A 19,439-nucleotide genomic window follows, 5' to 3' on the forward strand; every position below is an offset into this window, starting at 1 on the left:
TCAACATAAAATTTGTTCTACATTTTTTTATACAAAATAAAACAAAATTTTACGTTCATTTTTACGTCGAAAGAAACGGAGCCATTCTAAAAAAGATGACGGAAGTGAAAATGAACGACGATTTGGTCATTTTCTTGGTGTTTTTGGCATTTGCCGGGATTCGAGCTCTCTTTCATGTTTTTATGAGCGCATGCATTTCGCGATTGAGAACCCCATTTTTTTTTTTTTTACAAAACGGACTTCCGTTTTGCTAGTAGCCCTCTTTTTTCTTTGACTGAGGCCCAGTTTGTTTTGGATCTAGCGAATTAGTTTTGGATTGTTTGGAATAAATGAGCCCCTTAGTTTTCCAAGATTACCTCTTTTCTTGATGGGATTTTTGTTGATTAGTTCCTACATGGCAGAATAATTGCTTATTAGTCCCTAAGAAAGTATAATATCTTATTAGTCCTATTTTATAAAATATTTGCTTAAAGGTCTCTAAAACCATGGTTTAAAATTTCGGTTTCGGAATCGGTTTCGGTCATTTAATTTTCTGAAATTTCGGTCGAAATAAAGAAGTGGCAGCTTTTGCTTTCGGTTGTAATTTCGACCGAAATTACCGAAGTTTCAACCGAAATTACGGAAATTTCGGTACTTTCGGTCGAAATTTCGTGATTGAAAAAGGCAATAATAATATTTTCAAGCTCAAAATTTCGGTAATTTTTCCGAAATTTTCGAAATTTCGGTTGATTTGACCAAAATATCCGAAATTTCTTCTCAATTTCAGGATTTTCATCCTAAATTTCCGGAATTTCACACCAATATTCGGATGAGATGGATTTCATTCAGTTTTAAGTTTATAAATGTTGCGGATTTCACACTAACCACGTCTCGATTGGAAGAAAAACATTTCTCATGGATTTTTTGTAAAAAAAGGAAGTATTAGAAATATTTTCCTTTCTAAACTTTTCCAAAAACCCCTTTCTAAACTTTTCCAAGTAGGGCCTATATTCTTTCCAAGAACTTTTTTTTATTGGAAGCCTTTTCTTTATACCTGAAGTTTTTTATGGTGGACTGTGACTGTGTGAGGGCCACCATTTTACACTCGGTCTGGGGAGCCCACTATTTTACACCTCATGCCACGATGGGGTGGGCCCAACATTTTATAACCATCGAGTTCTCTCCATCGTCATCATAGAATGGAAAAATGTGACTAACATTGAAGAGGTTGCCAATCAACCATCCTTCCGGAAGAAGTACTCGTAAGCATTGTTTCTGACTTTGGCGAGGATTTTGTAGGCAAATTTCTTGCTTTGGAGCTTGTTGTAATGGTCGGTGGGGAACCTCTCCGGTGGTACATACACCCATACTTTGTCTCCAACGTCAAAAGTGACATCCTTCCGCTTCAAATCTGCTTTGTCTTTGTATTTGGCATTGTTCTCCACTAAGTTGGCCCTCACATGGGAATGGATTTGTTGCAAACTTTCCCATAGTTCCTCAACCTTCATGGGAGCTTTGGTGGCTGTAGTAGGTAGTGGGAGTAAATCCAATGGGCCTTTAGGATTCTTTCCCAAAACAACTTGGAAAGGTGTGAAACCGGTGCTTCGGTTCTTGGAGCTATTGAACTCGAATTCGATCTTTGGTAAGACAAGGTCCCAATTCCCAAAACTCTTTATAGTTGTTCTCAACATGTTCCCAAGAGAGCGATTAACTACCTCCGCTTGTCCATCGCTTTGTGGGTGATAAGGGCTAGAGAACTTTAAGGTAGTCCCAAGTCGGTTCCATAGACAGCGTAAAAAATGACTTATGAATTTTGAATCACGATCTGATACAATGGACTGAGGTAGGCCATGATAACGTACCACTTCCTTGAAGAATAATTCAGCAACTTTCGTGGCATCAAGAGTCGTCTTGCACGGTATGAAGTGAGCCATTTTCGAGAAATGATCAACGACGACATATATACTATCCCATCCCCTAGGTGTCTTTGGCAGTCCCAACACAAAATCCATTGAAATGTCCACCCAAGGAGCTGTAGGAATAGGTAGGGGTTGATACAATCCAGCACTAGACGTATGGCCCTTGCTGCTTTCACATTTCCAGAACCTTTTCACGAACCGATCAACATCCTTGGCCATGGATGGCCAATAGAGTCTTGTCCTCGCCAAAATGACCTGATTCATGTGTTTCCTTCAACACCTTCAGGCGCAATGAAGTATCAGGCAAGCATAAGACATTTCCTTTGAATAAGTAGCCATCAAGCAATACGAAATCCATCCGTTTTCCGCTTTCAACTTCTTTAACAATTATGCTGAAATGTGGATCCCTTTTCAGCTCATCTTTCAGCATTTCGAATCCAAGGACTTGAACTTGCAACACATTCAAGAGAGAGTGTCTCCGGCTCAAAGATCGGCAACTTTATTATGTACTCCGGCCTTGTGTTTAAGAGTAAAAGTGAACTCTTGGAGATAGTTCACCCATTTTGCATGCCTTGGGGATAATTTTTGCTGCATATTGAGGTACTTGAGTGCTTCATGATCGGAAAATAGGATGAATTCCCGCTGCACCAAGTAGTGTCTCCAATGGTGCAATGTCCTTACAATAACATATAACTCTAGGTCATATGTACTGTAATTCTTCCGTGCTCCATAAATTTTCTCGCTGAAATATCCCATAGGCCGCTTTTCTTGGCTAAGAACGGCACCGATCCCAACCTTGCTTGCGTCACCCGCCAACTCAAATAATAGATCGAAGTTGGGCAGTGCAAGTACTGGGGCTGTGGTCAAGACTCTTTAATGGCTTCAAGACTTTCTTGGGCCTCCTTAGACCATTTAAATTCTCCCTTCTTTAAGCAATCTGTGACTGGCGCCATGAGAGCACTAAACCCTCTAATGAATCGACAGTAGAAGCTCGCCAATCCATGAAATGCTCTAACATCCCGGATGGTCCTTGGAGTCGACCACTCCATAATAGCTTGGACTTTGGATTCATCAGGTTTTAGACCTTCATTGGAAACCTCATATCCCAAGAATATCAGATGATTAGTGCAAAACTTGCACTTTTTTGTGTTGGCAAACAGATGGTGTCTTCCTAAGGCTTCAAACACTTGTCGCAAGTGCTGCCAAATGGCTATGCATATCCTTGCTGTACACCAATATGTCATCGAAATACACAACTACAAAGCCTCCTATAAAGGGTCTAAGTACCTCATTCATGACTCTCATGAAGGTACTGGGGGCATTTGTCAAACCGAATGGCATAACTAGCCATTCAAACAAGCCTTCTCGCGTCTTAAACGCTGTTTTCCATTCATCGCCGGGTCTTATTATGATCTAATGATATCCACTTCAAATCAACTTTGGAGAATATATTTGCCTCACTCAGCTGATCTAACATGTCATCCAATCGTGGGATTGGAAAGCGGTACTTGACGGTGATGCGATCGATGGCCCGACTATCTATACAAATTCGCCACGTCCCATCTTTCTTTGGCACTGGGAGAGCAGGAACAGCACATGGACTGGTGCTTTCTCTAATGAATCCCTTTTCAAGTAACTCCTCCACTTGACGTCGTAATTCCTCATGCTCTTTGGGGCTCATGCGATAGTGTGGACGGTTGGGCAAAATTGAACCCGGTTGCAACTCGATTTCTTGTTGTATCTCACGTAGAGGTGGAAGTGCATGAGGAAGGTCTTATGGAAATAGGTCAGAAAACTCCTCCATGTGAGGCTTGACAATTGTTGGAGCCTCCTTTACTTCTTCACATATCAGCCCTCTAGTTATTAGAGCGAACACGATGTCATTGGCACCATCTTGGAGTTCAGCTTCCATCTCATGGCGGGATAAAGAGAGTATGCCCTTTTTCTTTTCATCTATTGGATTTCCTTCCTTGGCCTTGTCTCCTTTGGATGGTTCGGTTACAACTTGGCCTTCTCCACAACCCAAGTACTTGGTCTTTCCTTGGGATTTTCTCCACTATGGTAAGGCTCCTCAACGCCGCCTCACAAAGCAGTTACAAGCGATCACCGCCTCCACAAGGGGACACACCCTTGTATTACAAATCCGCCTCCGAGGACGTTCTTCTTCGTTGCACCACCGCCTTGAAGAAGGAAACTCCTCTTTGCAACTCCAAATACAATCAGAAGAAGGAAAAAGGAAAAATGGCCTCTTGTAGGCGTATACAACTCTCAAGCTCACAATACACTCCCAAGGATTGAAACTAAATGCTCAGGGGAGTACATCTTGACAAATAATGGATGCAAGTTTTTGAATGTTCAAGAGGAAGAAGATGAATCCTTTTGATTTTTGAAGAAGAAAGCTCTAGGGTTTGATAATTGCTCAAAAGGTGATAAATAGGGTTTCTGATCATGTTTAAATACCCATAGTTCATTTGGAAACCCTCAATGGCAAAACCGTAATTAAACATTGGGTAGGTAGGGTAGGTGGGGTAGGTATACCTACCACTGGCACGTTCAAACGGTTCTTTCGCGAGTCCGCCGTGGTCGACCGAGTGTAGACACCCCATTTTGACCGCTCCCTTATTAAATTTGTTTGATCGAAGCCTCGTCAAATCAGTAAGCTGGTTTCCCAAATTGAACCCTAGGGTAGCTTAAGGTCTCACTAAGATCCCCATAAAATTTCGTCACGATCTGAGTGCGTTTGCCTGGCGAACGAGCCAAGACAGTGGGCACAATGCTGACCAGAAGGGGGGTGATTTAGCCACAGCAAAGAGTATCCAGATGATAAGGAGGGTGGATTATCCTGTGATGGGCGCGCCCGGGCCGAATAGGACAAAGGTGGCGGGCGCACCCTATCATTTTCCGCGCGCTAATCAGGTGGGAGTGTCGATATCATTTTCTTTATTTCATTATAAAAAAAATCAAGGAGAGAGGGCTGTGGATTTTTCGTGGAAAATAAGAGAGAGGGATAGAGATTAATGGGGTTTTTCTTCTCCGGCAAGGGTGCCGGAGCTCCAATCGTTTCGCACCACCACCTCTTCATCCCAAATCCCAACTCTTCTTCTTCCTCTTCTTCTTCTTCTTTTTCTTCTGCATCTCTTCCTCCTCCAAGCCGGCCGATTATTGTTAGATCTCAGATCTGAGATCTCAGATCTGAGATCTCAGATCTGAGAAGAGAGGGAGGACGAGGATCTCATTCTCGCAGATGGAGGGAGAGAGAGAGAAATTGCAGAGAGAGAGAGAGAGGCAGAGAGAGGGTTTTCTTCTCCGGCGGATTCCCGGAGCTCCGGCCACCAATTTCCGAGAGATCATCCACCTGTATTGCTTTCCTTCATCCCGATCCTCAACTCCTCTTCTTCTTTGCTTTCGCTACTCTTCATCCACCATTGTTTTCTCCGGCAGATCCAAGCCAAAATCCGATAAATTGCTTTCTTCTCCGGCCTCTCCCACCACCACCGAGCCACCATTTCCGGCATCAAAATCCATTTTTAACTTCACCCTCGCCCTCACTCCTTCGTCTTCTCCGGCTAGCTCGCCTGAGCTCCGACCATTAACCCTTTTCTCCATTTTTGCCCATAGCCACCATCTCAGAAACCCGTTCTCCATTCTCCTTTATTCCATCAGATCCAAACCCCATTCCAAAACTTACTGTCTTTTGTCGCCCCGTGCATCGCACGGGTCTGCAACTAGTTTTCAAGAAAAGAGAAACAAAAGGTGGAAATGGAGGCATTTTGTTTTGGAAAATACATGCTACAGGGGGTTGAAAAACTGAAAAGAGGGTGAAAAAATCATTTTACTTTGCTCTCTCCCATGTTGTAACAGTTTGTTTTTTATATAGTTGTGTAACATTAAGGGAAATAATATATCCACTTTTTTTTAATTGGCACCACCCTCTCTAGTGTAAAAGAAATGAACTCTCTCTCTCTCTCTCTAAAATACACCAAACACAAATGAAAAAGAAAAAGAAATTAAAAAAACAAACAACAAAAACAATGAAGAAAAAAAACAAATATAAGCGGAAACGGTCATTCTTTATTACATTTTATTATATCACATTCTAATTTCAATGGTAAGCAAGAGTGAAAAAAGCAGTGGTACTACAAGGTCACAACCACTATTTAGGTGTCCTAAAAATACTTAGGGATATTGGAGTCCTTCGCCATGCCGACAACAAACGAAGCATGCGAATTTGAGGACGCATGTGCAGCAGTAGTAGCCCACTTGGCACCGTTGATCACATTCTAACCCTGTAAACAACAAATCCAACCATAAGCCCTCCTTATTCTTTCACAAAATATATAATATATGTATAAAAACCAATACTGAAAAGCTCTTTTTGAGGCTATTTTTTTTTCTTGTAGTAAGGTAGAGATGACAATAGAAAACAAAATTGCAATAGGATGTTTACAGCCATCTGGTTTGTAAGGGATAGGTGTGATGCCGTTGAGCTCGTCGACAAGTAGATGACGATTAGTTGCTTCAGCAACCTCTTTTGTTGCAATGGCTACCACAAGGAGTGCTACAAAGAAGAGTTTCAAAGACCCCATTTCTCCTAAGCTTGTGCCTATCAATGTCTTTGTGTGCCCTATATATAAGTCAGTGATGGCTATACTTTGTTAAAAAAAATCTGCAAGCTTATCTTGTTGCTTCTAAATTAGGAATGGTAATTAACGTTGACGTGATTTGATGAATTTGGAGAATTGTATAGAATCTTTCTTGTAATGGAATAATTTTAATTAGAGGAAATATATGGAAAAGTTAAAAATCACTATAAGCCTGCATTTTATTTTCATTTTAAAAGTCAAAAATAGAAAACCCTTGTTTCCCTTTTGATTTACCACCTTGCCACTCTCCTTTTAAGAATGTTAATACCCCCAAACTTCCTCAAATTTACGAGAGGATACAATCAGCACTAAAACGAAGTCTTCTCTTTCCATTTTTTGTTTTTTTTTTCTTAAAAAAAAAAAACCTCGAATCCCATTTTTCCCCCCTTAAAACCTTCTTTCACCCCACCCCCCCTTTAACGTGATTTGACATCAAAAAACATTAAAGTCTGCCACAATTCACTATAAAAGGCGAGATAATCCTATGGGGTGGGGGGGGGGTGAAAATATCATCTCCCTTCTTTAAATGGAAAGAATCAATGCCAATCAAAGATCCTTGGTCAAACATTCAATCTCTACGAAAAATTGTGGACCCCGATCCCGAGGACGGTGGGCGAGGGACACGAGATCCCACGCCGATCCTCTAAGATCTCCACAATGTGAAGGGGAGCTCTACCAAGGAACTCTCGAAATGATGGCATTCACAGCATGGGTGGCGATAAAAATGAGATACCTCTCGATTTAAGGACTAGCCTGGAACCAAGATGTACCTATAACAAAGAAGAGTCGCCATCCAAGGAAGTAGGCCCTGGATCCCATGAAATACTCTGTTACAACGGATAACTAGAGATATAAAAGTCCGTGCCTGATGACGAATGGGGAAGGTGTTAAGCGCCCCCAATTCGCCCAAGTGCAAGCACCTGATCTCTTATGCCATTTTTAATTAATTTTGAAGAGTTTTGGGCTAAAATCATGTGAAATGGGAACGAGTATCCCCGAGAAAATGTCTATCTAAGCATGCATGACCCGGGGATGGGCGAAAGAAAATAAACATCCAAATCCTAACTCATCGCATCTAATCCTAACCCATCACATCTAGGAAAGCAATAACATCCGCATGCACAGCTACAGCTAAGCAAGTAATAGCAGATATGATAAGCAGAAAAACAGTAAATATCTACAGCTAAGCATATGATCATGATAAGTAAGCAAACAAATGTCACAGCTGAGCATGTAAATAAGCATGTGAAACTAAACGCACAAGGAATAAGCAAGCTGAAAGTAAACACACAAGGAACCAAAGACAAACACACGATAAGCTAAAAGATGCGAGGAAAGAAAGCAATCAGAAAATAGACGGTATGCCCAAACCCAAAATGCCAGGGAAAAGAAAATGGGACATACGATAGACTCAGGGAGCGATTCTAAAGGAATCGAGCTCAGTGATCCTGATCCGCTAAAAATCGGACAAGTCTCGCGATCATCATAGCCTATCGTTGGGCTCAGAGAGGACAATCCCTGTAAAGGGGCCACGCTACGTCGTCGCCCGTCCCAAAACCCGATAAAACGTCAGAAAACCGATAAAACCGGCAAACCACGATCAAAATCGGAAATGAAATGAAATGAAAAGAAGGCTTCGAGTGACCTGGCAATCACCATCCTTGCCCATTTTGGCTTTTGTATTTTTGGGAAAAGCTTGAAAGATATTTTTAGATGCTGAAATGATTTTTTTAAGGGTTTAAATGATTTTATTGAAAAGTTTGACTGAACTTGGGACGAGAATCCCAAGCTGCCTACGTACCCTGTGAAAAGGGATCAAGCCAACGTAGTTCGAAACAGCTTTTCCAAAAATCGCTTTTGTTGTTTTTTTGGATTTTTTTGTTTTTGTTGCTTTGTATTTTTTATGTATTTTTATCCCTTTTGATTGAAAGGGGTTTTTGGCTCAAGAGGTTGCCGCCCGTCATCGCCTAGACCCGACGAAGCGTTCCTATAATCGAGGGAATCCCGAAGCCCGAGCAAGATCCCTAGGAACGTGAAGAGAGTAGTTCCGAAAGAAGACAAGATAGAACCCTTGAACCCTATAAGAAGCAAAGGCCCCAAAGAATGAGGAATCCCTAACCCCCCAAGTGATACATTACAAACTACTGAACTGGGACAAGTTAACATACATCATTGAATAAGCATCACAGAAGATTCACCACAATCAGATGAATATAAGAGGGTTTTCGAAGTGGGTTTGGGGTGGAGATGGGTTTCGGCTTTGGAGGTGGCGCTTGGAGAAGATGAGGGTGGAAGAGGGTTTTCGAAGTGGGTTTGGGGTGGAGATGGGTTTCGGTTTTTGGAGATGGTGGTTGGAGAAGATGAGGGTGGAAGAGGGTTTTCGAAGTGGGTTTGGGGTGGAGACGGGTTTCGGTTTTGGAGGTGGTGGTTGGAGAAGATGAGGGTGGAAGAGGGGGTTTCAATGGAGGTTTGGGTGGTCGGATTGGTCGGATTCCGGCAAGCCTGCCGGAATCAATGGAGGTGGCTGGTGGTTCGATGGAGAGGAGATGAGGGTGGAAGAGGAAGAGGGTTTGGGGGTAGAAGAAAGTGGCTGTGGAAGAGGGTTTTAAAAAATCTGCAGGGGTGAGAAGGACGGTGGATAGAGGCGATGGTAGTGGTGGTTGGAGTTGCAGAGGTGGTGGAGGGGGCTTCAATGGAGGTTTGGGTAGTCGGATTCCGGCAAGCCTGCCGGAATCAATGGAGGTGGTGGCAATGGAGGCCGGAAAATGGACGGAAGATGGCCGCTCCCCTCTCCCTCTCTCTTCTCTCTTTCTCTTTCTCTTTCTCTTTCTCTCTGTGATATCCAAAAATAATAATCCAGAAGAACCTCTCCCTCTCCTTTTTTCTCTTTTTCTTGCAGCCCCTCCTCCTCTTTTTTCTTAGGCTCTCCCCCTTTCAAGCCCTAATCGACCCTCTTTAACGGGGAAATGGCATTTTTGCCCCTACTTTTTCCATGGACAGCCCCTCTTTGTAGCACCTTTCAAATCCGTTATTTTATACTAGAAGGGTGGCCTGGGTAGAAAATGGGGGGGTTAACATTTAGCTCTTATTTGTTTACTGCCCATGGGGTTGGTATTAGCACACCCATATTGGATATTTCACCTCCCTCCTGCTTGATTTTGAGATTAAAAAAAAGCAGATTAGAGTGCAACTTGGGTTAAATTTTCTCAGAATCGGGTTGGGCTATTAACTTAGGATCATGTCGGGTTCGGATATTTTGGGAAACTTTAAATTTGGTTCCCGACCTTAGGTTTTGAGAACTTGAGACTTGATTTGGGAAGACAATGAATTCGGTTTTAGGACTCGGATTTCAGGATTTATTCAAAAAATATTATTTTTGGGAAATTGGGGCTAGGTCAAAATGTGTTGTCTATAGATGCCCCTCTTTGGCAGAGGGTGCTCGTCACACGAATGTCAAAGCCAAAAGGACAACGCGTTTTGACCTGCCCCGGAAATTGGTTTAAAGAAGGAAAGAATTAACGAAAATGATTTTGCGAAGGTTGAATTCTTAAAGGGGTCAGATGCCTCAAGATTCTTACTCAGAGTGAATGCCTCAGGGGACTTTGGAAAGGATGCCGTAGGGGATTTTGGAAGGAAAGTCTCAGGAGACTTTGGAAAGAATGCCTCAGGATGGCGGTTGCCGTGCGAGAACGGGCTTGGATGCCGTGTGAGAACGGGCTTAGATGCCGTATGAGAACGGGCTTGGATGCCGTGTGAGAACGGGCTTAGATGCCGTGTGAGAAGGGGCTTAGATGCCGTATGAGAAACGGGCTTGGATGCCGTATGAGAACAGGCTTAGATGCCGTATGAGAACGGCCTTAGATGCCGTATGAGAACGGGCTTTGATGCCGTATAGAAACGGGCTTGGATGCCGTATGAGAACGGGCTTAGATGCCGTATGAGAACGGGCTTAGATGTCGTGTAGAAACGGGCTTGGCTGCCATATGAGAACAGGCTAAGATGCCGTATGAGAACGGGCTTAGATGCCGTATGAGAACGAGCTTAGATGCCGTGTAGAAACGGGCTTGGATGCCGTGTGAGAACGAGCTTAGATGCCGTGTAGAAACGGGCTTGGACCCTCTCATAGTAACAAAAGGTGGAATTTAATTAGGCGGAACCCTCACGCAATAATCAAAAGGGAAAGCGTTGTTATGCGGAACCCTCATGCAGTAACAAGCGATGGAAATTTGTTATGTGGAACCCTCACACAGTAACAAAAGGTGAAATTTAAATAAGCGGAACCCTCACGCACTAATCAAAAGGGAAAGCTTTGTTATGCGGAACCCTCATGCAGTAACAAGTGATAAAAATTTGTTCGAGGAGTAAAATTCTTATGAAAAGATTGATACTCTCACGCTTTTGATTGATTGATTGATTTGAATTGATTCTTTTGGAGATTACTTTGTCTCTTGCCGAGAAAACAGGAGTGCGAGTTCCTTGCTGAGGACCGGACTCACATGATTTGCTGGGATTTTGGGTACTGACCCATTAGATTTTTGCTGGGAATTGAACACTTTGAGCAATTGCCAGCGGACTCTCTGGGAAATAGATGTTAGAATCCATTGGGGACTAGCTTTGCTGATGAGCTGACTATGGATTAGGCTTAGCCGGGGGATTTGGAGGTTCGACTCATATGTGCTCGAGCTTCTCTCATCTCAACTTGCTGGAGACATTGGTTTATTATGATTGTCCCTGTGGATTTGATAGCTTTTATGACTTGGCGTGATTTGCCAAGTCATAAAAGATGCCCCTAGTTATTTCATACTTCCATGACTAGAGTTTTAATAAAGCAAATACAAATGCAGGGAAACAAATATTTCATTTCATGAATATTGGATTTACAAAGCCCTCTGTGTAGAGGAAACATGACAACAATGAGATCATTTCTGCCTGAAAGAACTCTTTCAAATCTGCCAGCTAACAAAATTTCAATAGGCCTGATAGCTTGCTATTCTTCTGAACCTTGTTCTGATTTAATCTGTCCTCCGGAGAAGAGACTTCTTGCTTTGGCGCCTGTCACCCCAGCTCTGGGAAAGGTACAGACCATACAAGACCTTGGATATTTTGACTTGACACGCGACAGACTTCGACAAGTGACAAGTAAAAGACATTGACAAACACAGGACTTGGACTTCAAGAAAGACTCAACTTGCTTCCTGACCTGACAAATATTTTAAATGGTGAAGGTTAACCACCCTTAGAGTGACTTGAATACCATGCTTTAAAAAGTGATTCATTCCCTGTTTGGTATTACCGTTATGGTCATTGAACCCCTTCGATTGCTTAGTCTTAAGTGACCCTAATTTAGAGGAAGACCAAAGCAAGTCATCCTGACACTAGTCAGACTTTGATGATGCCATTACTGGGTTACAAGTCTTGTCTGCCTCAGCTGTTCAGCTTCTTTAGGAATCCCTGCCACTGACAAGATCGCCTTTTCAGGTTTTCAATCTAGCGGACCGCTTGCCTTAGTTTTTGCCTGAATTGCTCTTGCGAGTTTTCAATCCAGCAGGCTCACAACTTGATTTTTGCCTAAGACGCCCTTTCGGGTTTTCAACTTAGCAGGTGAATGACCCTAACTTTCTTTTTCTTTTTTTCTCTTAACCACAAACATTTGCCTATTGCACCAAAAGGACTTTTTAGGTAGGTTAGGGTTTGAAAGACCGGAGTTTTGATAAGTTTTCCAAGGTTTCGACCGAATCCAGACTAGCCAGACTGCCTACGTACCCCCAAAGGATGAGGATCAGGTCACACGTAGTTCAAGGCACAAATGCCCCTAGTTTATGGGTTTTCAAAGAGAATGGGTTTTGATTTTGTGTAAGCTCAAAAGGGTTTTGCAAATGATTCTTTTGATATGTTTTTTTTTTAAAAGGTTTTTTGGTTTGGAGTTCTGGTTGATCAAGGAAGGCCTTCTGGTGCTTTAAGCATAGTATTTCTTGAGTTAGTCAAGGTTTGTTGGCTCTGTTAACTTTTCTCCATTTTCATCGAGGAGGCTGACGGCTTTTTCAGGCAGGAGTTCGTCAACAATCTATGGACCTGACCATTTTGGCTTGAATTTACCCCTGGGATCATATACTGGTGCCCGGAAGGATTTCAGAACAAGATCTCCTTTCTTGAGGTCTCGAACTCGAACTTTCTTGTTGAAGGCTCTCTCGACACGGCGTTGATACCCCTGAACATGGTACAATGCTTTCAGCCTCTTTTCGTCAATCATTTGTAACTCTTGATATCTAGCTTGAGCCCAAACAGATTTTGGCAACCCAGCTTCCATCATCACTCTCAGGGAGGGAATTCGCAGTTCAACAGGCAAGACAGCTTCCATTCCGTACACCAAAGAATACGGGGTTGCACCTGTAGAGGACCTGATAGACGATCTATAGGCCCACAAAGCATACGAGAGTTTGCTCGACCAATCTTTGTAAGTCTCGGTCATCTTGCTGATGATTACTTTGATGTTTTTATTAGCAGCTTCAATAGCTCCGTTCGTTTGGGGTCTATATGGCGAAGACTTATGATGCTTGATCTTAAACCTCTTCACACAGATGCGCCACCTCCTTCTTGAAATGGGACCCATTGTCTGAAATTAGTTCATGTGGTACTCCATATCTGCAAATAATATTCGCTTTGATGAACCTTGCAACAGAAGCTGAGGTCAATGACGCATACGAAGCAGCTTCTATCCACTTTGTGAAGTAATCAATGGCAACCAAGATATACTTATGCCCACTAGAAGACTTCGAAGTTATCTTCCCGATGATATCTATTCCCCATACTGAGAATGGCCACGGTGAAGTAAGAGAATGTAACTGAGAAGGCGGCACATGGATGAGATTGGCATAGACCTGACATTTGTGACATTTCTTCACATAGGCATAGCAATCTGCTTCCATTGTCGGCCAGCAATATCCAAGTCTGAGAATCTTCCTTGACAACATCTTTCCGTTCATATGCGGTCTAGAGACTCCTTCGTGTGTCTGCTCTATGAGCTCAGCGGCTTGATCCTCATCTATACACAAAAGTTGGATTCCATCGAACGACCTCCTGAACAACTCCTCACCACAAATGATAAAGTTAGAGGCCAATTTCTGAAGAGACCTTTGCTCTTTTCCGGAAGCTTCCGGCGGATGTCCTTTGCCTGAGATGAAGTTTTTGATATCTGTGTACCAAGGCTTGCCATCTGAACACCTCGCTGCTATTTTAATAGCGTTAACATGTGCCGGGGCCCATTGAAGCCTTACTTCTAATGGTTGAACCTCCATTGTCGCAGAAATGTCAAGCATCGAAGTCAGAGTAGCTAAAGCATCCGCAAAATGATTCTTCGTTCTGGACAAATGAGTGAATGTGATATTTCTGAATTTTCTGACCAGAGACTCTAGGTACGTATTATACGGGATCAACTTATCGTCTCTTGTTTTCCAGTTTGCGTTGGTTTGACAGATAATCAGAATTGAGTCCCCGAATACATCTAAGTCCTGAATGTGTAAGGCCATGGCTGCTTCCAAACCTGCAATACATGCCTCGTATTCTGCCATATTGTTTGTGCACTTGAACTGAAGTTTGATGGATATAGGGATATACTCTTTTCTTGGTAATACCAACACCGCCCCTACACCTTGGCCTCGATTATTGACTGCTCCATCAAAGTACATCAACCACTTTGTGTCTGAAACTTCATCTTCCACGGTCATTATTTCCTCATCTGGAAACTCTGCTTTCAAAAATTCATTATTTTCTCCTGGTGAATCAGCTAGCTGCTCAGCTATCACGCGCCCCTTAATTGACTTCTGAGTGACATAAGTGATATCGAACTCAGACAATAACAACAACCACCTGGTTGTTCTCCCGGTGAGGGCTGGCTTCTCAAACAAGTATTTCAATGGGTCCATCCGTGAGAGTAGAAGAACCCTATTCGATAACAAATAATGCCTCAGCTTCTGAGTAGCCCAAACCAGTGCTAGACAAGTCTTCTCAAGAAGGGTATATTTCTGCTCGTACTCCAACATTTTCTTGCTGATGTAGTAAATGGCTCTCTCCCGCTTTGACTCTAGGTCTTGCTGCGCTAACATACACCCCATCGCTGTGTCAGTAACAGACAAGTACAACAACATCGGTTGTCCTGGTATGATTGGCGACAAAACTGGTGGTAAAGCCAAACACTGCTTGATTTTCTCGAAAGCTTCTTGACACTCTTCATTCAATTTCTTTGAAGCATTCTTCTTTAAGAGCTTGAAAATCGGCTCACAAGTCATTGTCAACTGTGCAATGAACCTTCTCAAGTGCTGGACCTTTCCTAAGAACCCACGGATCTGTTTCGCAGTCCTTAGAGGCGCCATTTCTTGGATAGCTTTGATTTTCTGCGGATCTACTTCGATCCCTCTCTGGCTGACCAAGAATCCCATCAGCTTTCCTGATGTAACCCCGAATACACATTTACTCGAGTTGAGAGGGAGCTTGAACTTTTTGATTCGCTGGAAGAACTTTCTCAATGCCCCTGCATGCTCTTCCCTGGTCTTCGCTTTAACGATCATGTCATCAACATATACTTCGACCTCTTTGTGTATCATGTCATGCAGTAAAGTGGTAGCAGCTCTCTGATATGTTGCTCCAGCATTTTTGAGTCCAAATGGCATAACTCTGTGACAATATGTCACCCATTGAGTGATGAAGGCCGTCTTGATCATGTCTTCAGGAGCCATCTTGATCTGGTTGTATCCTGAGAATCCATCCATAAATGAAAGGAGAGCATGGCCCGCTGTGTTGTCCACCAAGATGTCAATGTGTGGCAAAGGAAAATCATCTTTCGGACTTGCTTTGTTCAGATCTTTGAAATCGACACACATCCTGACTTTTCCGTCCTTCTTGGGCATCGGTACTATGTTGGCTAGCCATTCAGGGTATTCAACAACTTGTATGAAGCCAACATCCAATTGTTTCTGAACTTCATCTCTGACTAGCAAGTCCCACTCTAGTTTCATTTTCCGGAGTTTTTGCTTTTTCGGCTTGACACCTAGGATTAGGGGAAGCCTATGTTGAACAATGTCTTCACTTAATCCCTGCATGTCATCATAGGACCAAGCGAAAACTTCTTTGAATTCCTTTAATAGGGCAATTAATTCTGCACGCTCTTCGGGAGTTAATGTTTTGCCAATTCGAATTTCCCGAACTAGGGTTTCATCACCAATATTGATGGTCTCGATTTTCTCTTCGGATGGTTTTGCTCGACGCTGCTCCTCCTGCCTAATCATGTGTTTGATTTCAGGGGGATTTTTGTCGGCATTCTCATCAGAGGGGGAGTCTTGATTATTATTGTTAATTTGATCAGATAGAGAAGCAGAAATTGAAGTAAAGACAGGCAAATAAAAAGAAGAGTCTTTCATTTCATTCAAAAAAGTCAAAGTTACATCTGTTGACGCACCTTCAATGGGCTCAGTATTGAAATCTTTAGAAATCTTTACAGACTCATCATCAGACTGGACTACCGTATGAGCAGACTTAACAGACTCGGTAGACTCAACGAAAGATGCGACGGACTATGCATCGGACTGAACAACGGCATCAAAAGACTCCTCATCAACGGGCTCGATCACAACTATACCTGCATCAAAAGAAACATCAGATATAGCAAACTCTATTTTTGACTCGGAAATGGACATATAGCTAGAGACAACGGACTCTTTGATAGAAACATGACTGTACTGGATGACGACTTGGGGTATGACCTGAGAACTCCAGTTCGGGAGAGGTCCCTCGGCTGGGGTGATAAGGCTTTCAGGATCAAGGATCAACGCATCTCCTCCGATCATGGCTACAATCGATAACTCAACCTGGAATAGGGAATTCAGAAGACACGGCTCAAGGATGGTAGCCCAATCCACCTCTGGTTCGATCTCATGAATCTGCAAACTCGGGTACTCATCTGGCAGCTCCATATCGAAAAATATCTCAAACCCCGGCAGCTCTTGCCCTGTTAGCTCATCAACCCACGGCTCTGCGAACCCACAGAATGCAAAGTCATCTCCCTCTCTGCGGTACTTACCATTTCTGATCAGACTAAATGATTTCATCGGCAGCTCTAGACCCTGGCGACGGAGCTCGGACCATTTCCGCATGTAATTTCTCGTTTCTCTAATCTCATCACGAGAAGGTTCATATCCGAGTCCGAACAACCCTTCATTCTTTCTCATTATAGGCCATTCGACTATCCCCTGATGATTGCGACCCAGACCTGCACCGGGAAGGTACCCCTGTCTACGCATCATCTTTACAACCTGGGGATTAGTGCTGGTGAGGAACAAAATCTCTTCATTCTTTGCTTTCTCAAATGATAAGGCTGTGACTTCTACAGAGAACCCGGTCAGACTAACATCACCTTTCTTTTCTGAGGTACCCTCTTGCAAAATCTGGCCTACCTCTAAATCAGGATCACCCTTGACTTTTATCACCCTGTTGTTTCTGATGAACTTTAGCTTTTGGTGCAGTGAAGAAGGGATAACTCCAACCTTATGGAGCCAAGGTCGGCCAAGCAAGAGAAGGAAAGACGCTTTGATATCGAGCACTTGGAACTCTAATTCAAAGATTTCTCCTCCTATCAGAATTTCGGTTGCTACTGTTCCAATAACATCACGTCTCGTACTGTCATACGCCAAAATTCCTTGCTCAAAAGGGATAAAGTCATTCGGCCCAAATCCCAGGACAGTAGCAGTGGCTAATGGACATACGTTCAGTGCAGACCCGTTGTCAACTAATACATCTGGGACCTTCTTACCGTTACAGATAACAGTGATTTTCAGTGGACGTGTATGATTGCAACCCTCAGATGTCAGATCTTCATCAGTGAAAGAAAGAGTCTTGGACACCCTAGCCATCGCTACTAAACCAGCCAGCTCATCAGATGTAATATCTACAGATACTTGTGCAGCATTCAACTCTCTTAGTACAACTTGATGGTGCTTTGGGGAAGCCATAAGCAAACCCCAAATTGAAATATTAGCCTGGGTCTTCTTAAGTTGACGTAAAAGATTCTCATCCTCTTCTTCGCAACTCGGCTTGCTCTGTTTCTGCGCTTCTGCGACCCTTACCACTTCAGCTGGGTTCTCAGCTCTTAACTCGGCGGGTTTGAAAATTCGCCCACCTCGAGTAACATGGCGGACTTCGTCACATTGATCGTTCAAAAAATCAAAGTCATCGTCATCAAAGCTAAGAACATATGGAGCCACATCTCAGACTTCCTCTTCATCACATTGAAGAATATAAGGACCAACGGAAGACTCGGCATAGTCATCTTTATCTCCGCCCAGCACATAAGGTTTCTCTTCCTCTACTTCTTCAACTTCCTCGCCAAATGCCAAGACAGTCGGTGATTCGGAAGCGATAACACAAATCAAGGAAGCAGGGCCAAGAATAGGCTCTTCAGCAAAAACCGCCCCAACTGTAGGTGGAGGGCACGCAGCGTGAGCTGGTAATGGATTCTGGGTAGTGCTTGGCATAAATACAGCAATTTTTTTCGCTTCTATCATATCCTGAATTTTATGCCTCAAGGCCATGCAGTTATCTGTTAGGTGCCCTGTTCCTTGATGATATGCACAATGCTGATCTTCACGCCAATGTCTGGGGAGAATAGGTGGTGGAAGTCTCGGTTCTAAGAGAGTGATCTTTTTGTCTCTTAGTAACTTCTTGAGAGCGACAGATAAAGGGTAAGGTAGCGGATCAAAATGCCTTGGCGCTTTCCTCACTGGCTGCTCTATTTCTGCTACAACTCTTCTCATAGGGTGTGCAGCAACCACATTGTTAACTTTAGGCTTTGAAACTACCATTGGCTTCTTTCCATTCCGTGGATCAAAAGATGACTTCGCCAGAGAACCCTTCAACAACGCATCTTCAGTTATGGTTCCTGTCCTGATCAAGTGATTGAAATCAAAATAATACTGCGTCGCCATGAAGTGGTAATACCGCGGAGACAAGTTCTTGACCACAATTTTGATCTGATCTTCTTCTAGAGGGCGATTAGTCATCTGGGCCGCTTTTCTCCTCCATCTTCTTACAAAAGACGTAAATGTTTCCTGGGGTCCTTGCTTGATTGCTTTTAGATCCCTCTTCGTAACTTTTATTCCTTCTTCCATCGAAAATTGCTCAACAAACTTGTTAACGATTTCGTCTAAAGTTCCGAGTTCTTCGGGTTTCATATGAAGGAACCACTTCTTAGCTACTCCTATTAGAGACATCGGAAATACCTTAGCGATCTGCTCTGGAGACAGCCCATACCCTTCTAAATTTGAGATGAACGACCTTAGATGACTCCACGGGCACCCCGTTCCATCATATTTATCAAAGTCTGGCATTCTGAATTTTGGAGGAAGGGTGACACCAGGGAAAAGGGAAAAATCAGACATATTGATCTTCTTTGGGCCCTTAACTTGCATGCTTTCTACTTGTTGGGTCAATTTTTCGACTTTATCAACCAACTCCTTCTCCTTGCCTGGCTTGACTGATTGCGGGAGACAGTTCTCCTGTACATACTGCTCGTCATAGAAATCATCTTCGGGGGAGATGACAGACCGAACAAAGCCTGGAATCACATTGGGAGGATTTTGGACGACAGCTAACATCTCATTTGACTTGGCCATTTGGTTAAGATGAGGGGAGATAAGTGGAAATACAGCTGGTGGGATAGGTGAAGAAGATCTATGACTTAGTCTCGATGTAGAAGATTGTCGGGACCAAGTAGGCTGCGAAATGGTAACTTTTTTCAGAGCAATGGCTTTTGCTTAACTCAGACTCCTGAAATGGAAGTAAGAACACTGATTTAAATTAAGATAATCAGAAAGAATGTTATGCACAAATTGAAACAATAGATAATACAAAC

The 19,439-nt window shown here is 43.1% G+C and overlaps 3 protein-coding genes across 3 annotated transcripts; all 3 read right to left on the reverse strand.

The window, feature by feature from the left end:
- Positions 1-2,761: 2,761 nt before the first annotated feature.
- On the reverse strand, positions 2,762-3,579 carry LOC143861544 (putative mitochondrial protein AtMg00860). Its single transcript, XM_077372457.1, has 2 exons — positions 3,360-3,579; positions 2,762-3,123 (listed from the first exon to the last, which is right to left on the reverse strand). The coding sequence occupies exons 1-2, from the start codon at positions 3,577-3,579 to the stop codon at positions 2,762-2,764; spliced, it is 582 nt and encodes a 193-aa protein (XP_077228572.1).
- A 9,026-nt stretch (positions 3,580-12,605) lies between these two features.
- LOC143861546 (uncharacterized) lies at positions 12,606-14,652 on the reverse strand. Its single transcript, XM_077372458.1, has 4 exons — positions 14,482-14,652; positions 14,190-14,361; positions 13,211-14,081; positions 12,606-13,134 (listed from the first exon to the last, which is right to left on the reverse strand). The coding sequence occupies exons 1-4, from the start codon at positions 14,650-14,652 to the stop codon at positions 12,606-12,608; spliced, it is 1,743 nt and encodes a 580-aa protein (XP_077228573.1).
- Positions 14,653-16,107: 1,455 nt separating this feature from the next.
- On the reverse strand, positions 16,108-19,200 carry LOC143861547 (uncharacterized). The gene is made up of 3 exons (XM_077372459.1): positions 17,817-19,200; positions 17,134-17,726; positions 16,108-17,043 (listed from the first exon to the last, which is right to left on the reverse strand). Exons 1-3 carry the CDS (start codon positions 19,198-19,200, stop codon positions 16,108-16,110), a joined length of 2,913 nt encoding a protein of 970 aa, XP_077228574.1.
- Positions 19,201-19,439: the final 239 nt, after the last annotated feature.

The sequence above is a fragment of the Tasmannia lanceolata genome, unplaced genomic scaffold, assembly GCF_043159265.1.
Source record: "Tasmannia lanceolata isolate RefF3 unplaced genomic scaffold, GAP_Taslan_0.1 ptg000037l, whole genome shotgun sequence".
Taxonomy (NCBI): Eukaryota; Viridiplantae; Streptophyta; class Magnoliopsida; order Canellales; family Winteraceae; genus Tasmannia; species Tasmannia lanceolata.

Coding starts and splice junctions, on each gene's coding strand:
- LOC143861547 (XM_077372459.1), bottom strand. CDS start 19,200: ATGGCCAAGTCAAATGAGATGTTAGCTGTCGTCCAAAATCCTCCCAAT. Junction 17,727..17,816: donor TGGTCCTTATATTCTTCAAT/GTGATGAAGAGG, acceptor AATGTGACGAAG/TCCGCCATGTTACTCGAGGT. Junction 17,044..17,133: donor TCTTTGAATTAGAGTTCCAA/GTGCTCGATATC, acceptor CTGCACCAAAAG/CTAAAGTTCATCAGAAACAA.
- LOC143861546 (XM_077372458.1), bottom strand. CDS start 14,652: ATGGGGTGTATGTTAGCGCAGCAAGACCTAGAGTCAAAGCGGGAGAGA. Junction 14,362..14,481: donor ATTATTTGTTATCGAATAGG/GTTCTTCTACTC, acceptor TATGTCACTCAG/AAGTCAATTAAGGGGCGCGT. Junction 14,082..14,189: donor AGTCAATAATCGAGGCCAAG/GTGTAGGGGCGG, acceptor CATGTATTGCAG/GTTTGGAAGCAGCCATGGCC.
- LOC143861544 (XM_077372457.1), bottom strand. CDS start 3,579: ATGAGCCCCAAAGAGCATGAGGAATTACGACGTCAAGTGGAGGAGTTA. Junction 3,124..3,359: donor TGACATGTTAGATCAGCTGA/GTGAGGCAAATA, acceptor ATTGGTGTACAG/CAAGGATATGCATAGCCATT.